The 9,218-nt window shown below is 69.7% G+C and overlaps 2 protein-coding genes across 2 annotated transcripts; one reads left to right on the forward strand and one right to left on the reverse strand.

Annotated features, from left to right (window-relative positions):
* The first annotated feature begins 515 nt into the window (after positions 1–515).
* Positions 516–4,125, forward strand: ECM1 (extracellular matrix protein 1). The gene is made up of 7 exons (XM_056510986.1): positions 516–754; positions 1,286–1,360; positions 1,650–1,948; positions 2,454–2,837; positions 3,301–3,521; positions 3,742–3,829; positions 3,909–4,125. Exons 1-7 carry the CDS (start codon positions 715–717, stop codon positions 4,080–4,082), a joined length of 1,281 nt encoding a protein of 426 aa, XP_056366961.1. The 5' UTR covers positions 516–714; the 3' UTR covers positions 4,083–4,125.
* Positions 4,126–4,732: 607 nt separating this feature from the next.
* CTSK (cathepsin K) lies at positions 4,733–7,955 on the reverse strand. Its single transcript, XM_056510987.1, has 8 exons — positions 7,696–7,955; positions 6,696–6,849; positions 6,439–6,561; positions 6,207–6,362; positions 5,917–6,135; positions 5,516–5,681; positions 5,330–5,435; positions 4,733–5,246 (listed from the first exon to the last, which is right to left on the reverse strand). Exons 1-8 carry the CDS (start codon positions 7,944–7,946, stop codon positions 5,147–5,149), a joined length of 1,275 nt encoding a protein of 424 aa, XP_056366962.1. The 5' UTR covers positions 7,947–7,955; the 3' UTR covers positions 4,733–5,146.
* Between the last annotated feature and the right edge of the window lie 1,263 nt (positions 7,956–9,218).

The following is a 9,218-nucleotide window of genomic DNA, read 5'->3' on the forward strand; positions in this document are numbered from 1 at the left end:
CCCAGTTTCCGTTCCCACGTTCCCAGTCCCGCGTCCCCCCCGGCGCTCTGGGTCCTTCCTGCCGGGATTTCCCCGCCAGGGGAAAGTGGGGGGGTTGCGCAAACCCCGAGTCACGGAGCCGCAGCCGCCGTTGGGCAATCGGGGGGACACGGGGCTGTCCCCCCCAGCACCTGCCCGGGCGGGGGGCTCAGCCCGGGCTGGGCTCGGTTATCCCGGGATAGGACGGGGCTCCCCCCGCGCCGGGATCCCCCTGTCACCGACCCTCGGGGACATGAGCCGGGGGTCCCCCCCCTCTCCGGGGGTCCCTCTGTGTGTGGCCCTTCAGCCCCCCCAGCGCCGGGGCTGACTCAGCGGGCGGGGGCCCCAAAACGGGGCAAAACCCACAAAAATGCGGTCTGACCGCTTCCCCCTGCGCTGACGCAGGGGTCTGGGGAGGGTGGCGGGGGGGGGGCGAGCGCGGCTGGGGCGACCAGAGGGGGATGCGGGACCACCAGGGCGGGGACAGGGCGGTCACAGTGTCCGCAGCCTGTCCGCGCCGGGGTTGTGGCCCCGCTCCTGTTTGGGGGCGCAGGACCCAGCGCAGCCCCCCGGGGTCCCCTCCCGGCTCGGCCGCGACGTCAGGCCGTGACTCAGCCCCGCGGGATGTGGCCCCACGCCCGACCCGGCCCTTCATAAGGCGGCGGAGCCGGCGCTGACCCTACAGCTCCCGACGCCATGGCGGCCTTCGGCCTCTTCCTCCTCCTCAGCGCCGCCGGTGAGTCCCCGCGGCCCCGCCCGGGCCCCCCTGCACGGCTGAGCCCCCCCGAACACCGGGACCCCTTCCCGAGCTCCCGGGTCCCTTCCCCGGATACCTGGATCCCTTTCCTAAACACCTGAGATCCCCCTCCGAGGCTTGGGGCCCCTTCCCGAGCTCTCGGCTCCCTCTCCCGGACACCTGGATCTGCTCCAGAACTGACCAGAACTCCTGGGTCGCACCTGGGACCCCTGGGCTCCTGCCCAGGAATTTGGGAAACCGCCACGGACACCTGGCGCCCCACCTGCGAGTCAGGGCTCCCCACCCCGGATGTCGGGGCCGCTGCCCACACACCTGGATCCCTCCCAAATGCCTCGAGTTCCCTGTTCCGAACACCTGCATCCCCTTCACGAGCACCCTCCGCAACCTCTGGGCCCCCTCCCCAAATACCTGGGCCCCCTCCCCGTTACGGGGCTCCGAGCCCACAGGTCTGGGAGGGTGGGGGATGGAGGGGTGACCCTGCTGACCCCCTGTGCCCCCCATCGGTGACAGCGGTGGCCTCAGGGCAGCTGCAGCAGGTGATGCAGGAGAGCCTGGACCTGCGGCCGCCTCCCAACGTGGAACAAGGTGAGGGGACAGCCGGGGACAGCCAGGGGTGGGGGGACAAAGGGGGACACCAGGACTGGGGACAGGGGATGCTCCTGGGTGGGGACATGGATGGAGGGGACACGGGGGGTCAGGGTTGGGGATGGAGGGACGTGGGGACACGGTGCTGCAGGAGAAGGGGGACTTGCATGGTGGGGACACGGGTGGGAGTGACGCGGGGACAGTCGGGCACAAAGGGGACAGCGGGGCACGCAGGGACAAGCGCGGGGAGGACACCCCGGGCCGTGCGCCCACCGCCTCCCCTTTCCAGTGCTGCAGCAGGAGCAGGAGCTCGAGGTGCCCCCCGACATCCTGGTGGGGGGGGCCGTGGCCCCGCCGCGCAGCCCCCCGGCCTGGGGCACCGCCCTGCACGGGTTCCCCCCCGCCTGGCCCGTGGCCGCCGCCGTCTCCCGGCACTGCCGCGACCCCCCCACGCTGCCGCCGCCGCTGCTGCTGCCCCCGAACGCCTTCGCCCACCTGCGCCGGCAGGCGGCCGCGCTGGCCGCGCTCCGGCCGCGCATGAACGACTGCTGCCGGCACCACAGCCCGCTGCCCTGCGCCCGCCGCGCCGTGAGCACCGGGGACCGGGAGGGGACGCGGGGACACCGGGAGAACCGGGAGAGCGGGGGAGCGGGGACACCGGGGAAGCGGGGATAGCGCCGGGAGCGGGGAACGGGGACACTGGGGGAGCGGGGACAGAGCGGGGAGCGGAGGGAATGGGGAGAACGGGGACACCGGGGGAAAGGGGACAGCGCCGGGAACGGGGAAGGGACACGGGGGAACGGGGGACACCGGGGGAACGGGGACACCGGGGGACACGAAGGAGAGCGGGGACAGTGCCGGGAGCGGGGGGAACGGGGGGAACGGGGAAGGGACACGGGGGAACGGGGACATTCGGGGGAACAGCGCGGGGAGCTGGGACAGCGCGGTCGGGGGTATGTGGGGACAGCAGGGAGACGCTGTGAGGGACACGGGGACACTGCAAGGAAGGGAAGACGCGAAAACACCGGGGCGGGTGTAACGTGGGGACACAGTGGGCAGGAGGACACGGGGTGACACCGAGGGGGCCCCGCAGTGGACGGACGTGCTGGACGGGTTCTGCACGGATGAGTTCGGGGTGAAGACGCGGCAGTTCCACTGCTGCCGCCGGCACGGGGCCGCTCGGCGCCGCTGCTTCTCCGAGGAGACCCCGGCCCCCACCTGGGACCCCGCACCCGCCTGGGACTCCTCACCCGCCCGGCACCCCGACGTCGCCTGGGACCTGGTCACCGAGCCCCCCTTTCCCCCCGGCGAGCCCACGGCCGCCAACCTGGGCAACATCTGCGGGCTGCGGGCGCTGCGGCCCGGACCCCCCGGTCCCGGCGCTCGCTCCGGGCCCCGCGTCCGGCTGCGCGTCCGCCTGGAGCGGGAGTTCGGCCGCTGCTGCCGCAACGAGAGCCTGAGCTGCGCCCACAGCGCCGTGAGTGGCACCCGGGGCGGGGGGACACGGCGGGGACAAGGTCACAAGGACTCGGGGGACCGCCGCTTTTGGGAGGGTCTCGGGTATCGAAGGGCTGGGGGGGGGTCAGGTATCCGTGAAAAGGACCCAGGTGTTCGGGAAAGGGCCCGAAGGGTTCGGGAAAGGGCCCGAGGTGTTTGGGCTGGCACTCCGGTATCCGGGGAGGGGAATCCGCGTGTTTGGGAGCGCCCCGGGCATCCGGGGAGGGGCCGCAGGTGTCCCGGGAATGACCCATGTGCCCGGAGCGTGACCCGCTCACTCAGAGTTCGGGAAGGCTCCCAGGTATCCGGGAAGGTGACAAACGTGTCAGGGAGGGACCCCGGCATCCGGGGAGGGGGCGGAGGCGTCCCGGGGATGAGCCGGGTGCTCGGGGATGAGCCGGGTGCTCAGGTGTTGAGCCCTGACCCCAGTTTCTCCCCCGCAGTGGCTGAAGGGGCTCAATCGGTTCTGCCGGGAGGAGTCCTCGGTGAAGACGGGGCAGCACCGGTGCTGCCAGCGGCGGGGTGCCCGGGACCGCGGCCGCTGCTTCGCCGCCGCCGCCCCCCACCCCGAGTACGACCGGGAGCTGCACAACGTGAGCCTGGCCCGGCCCGGCGCTGCCCTGCTGCGCTCGCTCTGCGGCCCCACGCGGCTCTTCACACAGAGGTGCGTGCGTGGGTGACCCCCCAGCACCCGCGGGGGTCCCGCAGTCCCTCCTGCTGGCGTCCCAGCTTCGCAGGACTCCTCATCCCATCCCAGGCACGGGACTCTCCATTGCTCAGAACCCTTTTTGGGAGGGGGTGCAGCAGTTCACTCAGCCCGCTCCCCACACCCTAAACCCCTTGGCGGTGCCCCCGCCCACCCGTGTCCGTGTCCGTGTCCGCAGGCGGCCGGTGCCGGAGCTGCTGGGGGCAATGACGGCCGCGTGCTGCCCGCTGCCCGCCCCGGAGCGCGGCGCCTGTGCCCAGGAGCAGGTGAGGGGTGCCCGGCGGGCAGGGGCTGCGGTCGGGGGGACCCCCGGAGCCGCCCTGACCCCGTGCCCGCTGCCCACAGCTGTCCCAGGGCATCGCCACGCTCTGCGCCACCCCCGAGGACGCCTGGCGCGACCCCCAGGGCTGCTGCTCGCTGGAGGAGCCCGAGCGGCGCCGCTGCTTCGACAGCACCTACCTGAGCCAGGTGACCCTGGGGGCGGCCGTGGCCCCCCCGGCCCCTGGCCAGGAGGAGTGAGCCCCCCCCAGCACGAGGGAGCAATAAAGGAGCTGCGGTGTCACCTCCGAGTGTCCCCGTGCTTTGGTTTGGGAGTTTCCTCGTGCCTCGCTGTCTCCATTGTCCCAGGGGCCCCTCAGGGTCCCCCACGGGGCCCCGTTCCGGGGTGTGCCGGGGTGTGGGTGGGTGTTGGGGTGTTTGCACTCCTGGGGTGTGTCAGGCCTGCTGTGATACCCGTGTTTGGTTTTGGGGTGTGCTGTGGTCACCACGCTCGCCCACGCGGAGCGCACACGGCCTCGTGCCCCCCAGGGGTCTCTGTGCAGCTCGTCCCTGCATTCTTGTGGCCCCCCCGTGTCGCTGTCACTTGTGTCCCCTACATGGCCATCGATCCCAGGAGGTCCCCAAATCCCTCTGTCCCCCAAGGTGTCCCCCAGCCACAGCTGACAGTCCCTGGGGAGTGACTGGGTGACTGATGGGGCTGGGGGCATCCTGTGGATCCATCCATCCATCTGTTCTTCCTAGAACCACCCCCTCCCCAAATACTCCATCCATCCAATTCCCCATCAGCTTCTTCTCTCCCTGTTCTGCCTCACACGGGGCTCGTTGCCCCTTTGGGAAAAGGGAGAATTTTTCCCATCTCTGTGGCCCTTTCCCAGCACGAAGCAAACCAGTCCAAGCCTAATTCCCAATTTTAGTTGAAAAATAAAGTCATATCATTCCCAGCACTGGGATGGAGGGTGGGGAGAGAGGGACCTGTGTTGTCCACTGGGACTATTCCACCTCCACCCCAGCGTTCCTGAGGCAGAGGCTGGAGTGGAACCTGTTTCCTGAAGCACGTCTGGGCGGATTGGCCTTCACGGATCCGTGGGAAGGCAGAAGCCAGCATGGCAAAGTGAGGAAAACAGAGTTGAGGGGGGCTCATCCCCCATTCCCTGCAGGTGGAAGAGGGGTGTCTCCCCTTCCCAGGGGGAATTTCTCACGGGAACAATGAATTCCCCCTGGGAGCACCGTCATCTTTGAGGCTGGGAGGGAAGAGGCTGGGCTGGAGGGCAGGGCAGTGGGGAGGGAAGGGCTGGGAGGGCTGGTCACATCTTGGGGAAGCTGGCCAGGTTGGCCACACCACAGGCGTTGTTCATGTTCCGGGCTAGGAGGACGTAGCCCTTGTTGCCCCATTCCTCGCCCCAGCTGGAGGGTGGAAAAACAGAGCCTGAGCCTGTGGAAGAGCCGCGGCCAGCTGCAATTCCCGAGCCGTGCCCATCCCACCCTACCTGTTCTTGATGATCCAGTGCTTGGTGCCCTTCTGGGCCCCGTAGCCCACGGCCAGCACGGCGTGGTTGATGTTCTGAGCGTTGCAGCTCTCGTCGTAGTACACACCTTGGGGACACAGCGCTGTCACCCGGCGTACCCCGGGTCCCAGAGCACCCCAGGACCCCCGGCCTCCCCCAGCCCCTCACCCCGGCTGTAGAACTGGAAGGAGGGCAGGCTGGCGTCGATGCCCACGGAGATGGGTCCCACCCGGGCCACCGCCCTCTTCAGCGCCTTCTCATTGCCCTCGGGGATCTCGCGGTAGCCGCGGCACTTGGCCGCCTTCCCCGTGGGGCTGTACATGCAGCTCTCGTCCTGCGTGGGGCCGGCAAGGCGCAGGTCAGGTGGGGCTGGGGGGATGGAGGGGGATTTGGGGCTGGGGGGGTGGAGGGGGATTTGGGGCTGGGGAGGATGGAGGGGGGATTTGGGGCTGGGGGGATGGAGGGGGATTTGGGGCTGGGGGGGATGGAGGGGGATTTGGGGCTGGGGGGGTGGAGGGGGATTTGGGGCTGGGGGGATGGAGGGGGATTTGGGGCTGTTCCCCCCGCACCTGGCCGATGTAGGGGTAGGAGTCCTCGGAGTCGATGCCGCGGTTCTGCCGGACGTACTCGAAGGCGTTGGTCATGTACCCGCCCCCGCAGCCGTCGTTGTTGGCCACACAGTCCACCAGGTTTTGGGGGCTGAGGGACAGCAGTTTCCCTGTTTTCCTCTTCAGCTGCCCCTCCAGGGCACCCACCGAGCTGAAAGCCCAGCATGAGCCGCACTGGCCCTGTGGGGACACAACGGGTGACGCCAGGGCGACAGCGGGGTGACACCCTGCTGCAGGCACGCCGCTCTCACCTGGTTCTTGACAGGGGTGACGTAGCCCTTCTTGCGCCAGTCCAGGGCAGCCGGGGCTCTCTCGGTCCAGTCGGGGACAAAGAGCGTCTCGTTGCGGCGCTGGTGGCCGCGGGGCACCTTCAGCCCGGTCATTGTCCTCAGCACCTCCTCGCTGGTCTGGGGAAGGAGCCCCGGTGGGTGGGAGCACCCACGGCTGCTCAGCCCCACTCCCTCCCCTCGCAGGGACACCCACCATGTCACCCAGGTGGTTCATGGCCAGCTCGAAGGTGTGGACGCCCAGGGCGTGCTCCAGGTTGTGGGTGTTGATGTATTTGAGGTTCTTCTCCCAGATCAGCCTCCGCGTCACCTCGTCCGCCTGCAGCGTGGGGCGAGACGCTGTGGGGCAGCTCCTGCTGTGCCCCCCGCCCTCGGGACCCCCTTGTGGCCCAGCACCCCACCCTGGGGAGTCACCGGGGGTCCCGAGCACCAGACCCTCCCCACGCGCGGTACCTGCCCGTTGTACTGCTTGCGGTGCGTTTTCTTCCACAGCTCCCACTGCGCGTCCAGCTCCGGCTCGGGGCGCAGCTGGGCCAGCGCCGCGGGGGCCAGCAGGGCCAGCAGGGCCAGCAGCACGGGCCACCACATCCTGGGGACCAGCTGAGCACTGGGGAGGGGCAGAGACTGAGCCTGGGGCCCGGGCTGCGGGCAGGACCCTGTGCCCACCCTCCTGTGGGACTAGGACCCCCTGCACACCCTGTTTTAGGGCTGGGACCCCCTGCACACCCTGGTTTGGGGCTGGGACCCCCTGCACACCCTGATTTGGGTCTGGGACTCGCTGCACCCCCTGGTTTGGGTCTGGAACCCCCTGCACACCCTGATTTGGGGCTGGGACCCCCTGCACACCCCGATTTGGGGCTGGGACCCCATGCACCCACTGGTTTGGGGCTGGGACCCCCTGCACAATCTGGTTTGGGTCTGGGACCCCCTGCGCACCCTGGTTTGGGTCTGGGACCCCTTGCACCCCATATTTTGGGTCTGGGACCCCCTGCACACCTCGATTTGGGGCCGGGACCCCCTGCACACCCTGGTTTGGGGCCGGGACCCCCTGCGCACCCTGGTTTGGGGCAGGGACCCCTTCCTCGCCCGATTTGGGGCCGAGCCACCCCCGCGGGGGCGCTGGCCGGGCGCCGGCATCACATGAGCCGGCACAGCTGGTTCCCGTTACCGCAGCGGCGCCGCTCCGGCAGCCCGGAGCCGGGGGCAGTTTTGGGATGCGGAGGATGCAGGGGGAGCTCGTCCCGGCCATCCTGCCCCTCCCTGGCCTCCCCCAGCCCCAGCCCCCCGTGAGGAAGCACGAACCGGGACGCTGCCCCGGGCCGGGGGTCCTGCTCGACGTGAAGTGCCTCAGTTTCCCTTTTTGTGCCTCCCACATGGGACCCGATTCCCTCCCATCCTCACGGGACGCATTTCCCCGGGGAAAAGCCACCCGCCGCCCCCCGGGTGTCCTTACCCAGCACGGAGCCGTCGGTGGCAGCGCCGGGACGGGGCCTGCGGGAGCCGCGGCCGCTGCGCTTTTATGCTGCCGGATTGAGGAAGTTCGGAGGCAGCCGGAAAATTTTGGCAGGCATCGGGTTTGGATGGGCTGGAGGGAAGGAGGGGACGGGGAGGGGGACGCAGGGGCTGCCCCGGCTGCACGTGGTGCGGCGGGACGGGCTGAGTCAGCGGCGGCGCGGGGCCAGGGCCGGGTCCGGCCCGGGACATTCTCCGGTCCCCGGGACCTTCTCCCGTCCCCGGACCTTCCCCGTCCCCGGGACCTTCTCCCGTCCCCGGGACCTTCTCCCGTCCCCGGGACCTTCTTCTTTCCCCGGGACCTTCTCCCATCCCCGGGACCTTCCCCGTCCCCGGGACCTTCTTCTTTCCCCGGGACCTTCTCCCGTCCCCGGGACCTTCCCCGTCCCCGGGACCTTCTCCCGTCCCCGGGACCTTCTCCCGTCCCCGGGACGTCCTCCCAGCCCGGCATCCTGCCCTGGGGACACCCTCCTGTCCTGGCACCCCACCTTGGGGACATCCTGCTGCCCTGGGGGCACCCCTCTTGTCCCCAAGTCCCCCCCCGTGGAATCGGATGGGGCTGAGCACCCACTGTCTTCAGGAGCTCGGGGACATGGTGGGACAGCAGGAACGGAGGACGGGACCCCACAGCTCTGTCCCCAGTGTCCCCCAGCCGGGGCTGTGCCCCGTGCCCGGTTTGGGGGTCCCAGGCGGGGGCAGCGGGGCCGGACGGGGCTTTCTGCAGTGACTGTCACCTTGTCACCTCGTCACGCGGCTCCGGGCGGTGGCACCAGCGCCCTGTCCCAGACATGCCACGCTGGGGACATCAACATCATCAGCAGCAGCACTGTCATTGTCACCCTCCAGCCATGGGACCGGGAGGGGACGGGGGGGATCAGCAGCCGCACGGCGGAGATGTGTCCCTGCCGCCCCCTCCCCACGGGGGTCCCCGAGAGCAGGGTCACCCCCCCTGCGGCCCGGACCGCTGTGGGGACAGGGGCTGAGTCACCCCGGGGCTCCAGGGGACAATCACCGCCGGGAGCACGAGGGCCTGACGTGGCACCGAGTGACCGGGAACCGAGGGGGGAATGGGGCGGGTTTTGGGGGGCACATCTGGCACAGAGTGACCGGGAACCGAGGGGGAATGGGGCGGGTTTTGGGGGGCACATCTGGCACAGAGTGACCGGGAACCGAGGGGGGAATGGGGCGGGTTTTGGGGGACACATCTGGAACTGAGTGACCGGGAACTGGGGGGAACAACAGGGGGGAAATGGGGGCGGGTTTTGGGGGGCAAGACGGGAGGAGGAGGCTTATTGGGGGGGAATGGGGAGCTTGGGGACCAAACTGGGGGGAAATGGATCTGGGGGCCAGAACGGGGAGGGGATTTGGGGACATTAGTGCAAGAACAGAAAGAGGCAGAAATGAGACAAAGGTCGGGAAAAGGGAAAAATCTCTTGTTGGAAAATCTCTGCTGCCCAGAACTCA

Source organism: Oenanthe melanoleuca, chromosome 25, assembly GCF_029582105.1.
Source record: "Oenanthe melanoleuca isolate GR-GAL-2019-014 chromosome 25, OMel1.0, whole genome shotgun sequence".
NCBI lineage: Eukaryota > Metazoa > Chordata > Aves > Passeriformes > Muscicapidae > Oenanthe > Oenanthe melanoleuca.

Excerpts from the sequence above, each read along its gene's own strand:
- ECM1 (XM_056510986.1), top strand. The coding sequence starts at position 715 with ATGGCGGCCTTCGGCCTCTTCCTCCTCCTCAGCGCCGCCG. Across the intron at positions 1,361-1,649 it reads GCCTCCCAACGTGGAACAAG|TGCTGCAGCAGGAGCAGGAG; the intron begins GTGAGGGGACAG and ends TCCCCTTTCCAG. Across the intron at positions 3,522-3,741 it reads ACGCGGCTCTTCACACAGAG|GCGGCCGGTGCCGGAGCTGC; the intron begins GTGCGTGCGTGG and ends CCGTGTCCGCAG.
- CTSK (XM_056510987.1), bottom strand. The coding sequence starts at position 7,946 with ATGTCCCGGGCCGGACCCGGCCCTGGCCCCGCGCCGCCGCTGACTCAG. Across the intron at positions 6,850-7,695 it reads CACCGACGGCTCCGTGCTGG|TGCTCAGCTGGTCCCCAGGA; the intron begins GTAAGGACACCC and ends GCCCCTCCCCAG. Across the intron at positions 6,136-6,206 it reads TCACCCCTGTCAAGAACCAG|GGCCAGTGCGGCTCATGCTG; the intron begins GTGAGAGCGGCG and ends GTGTCCCCACAG.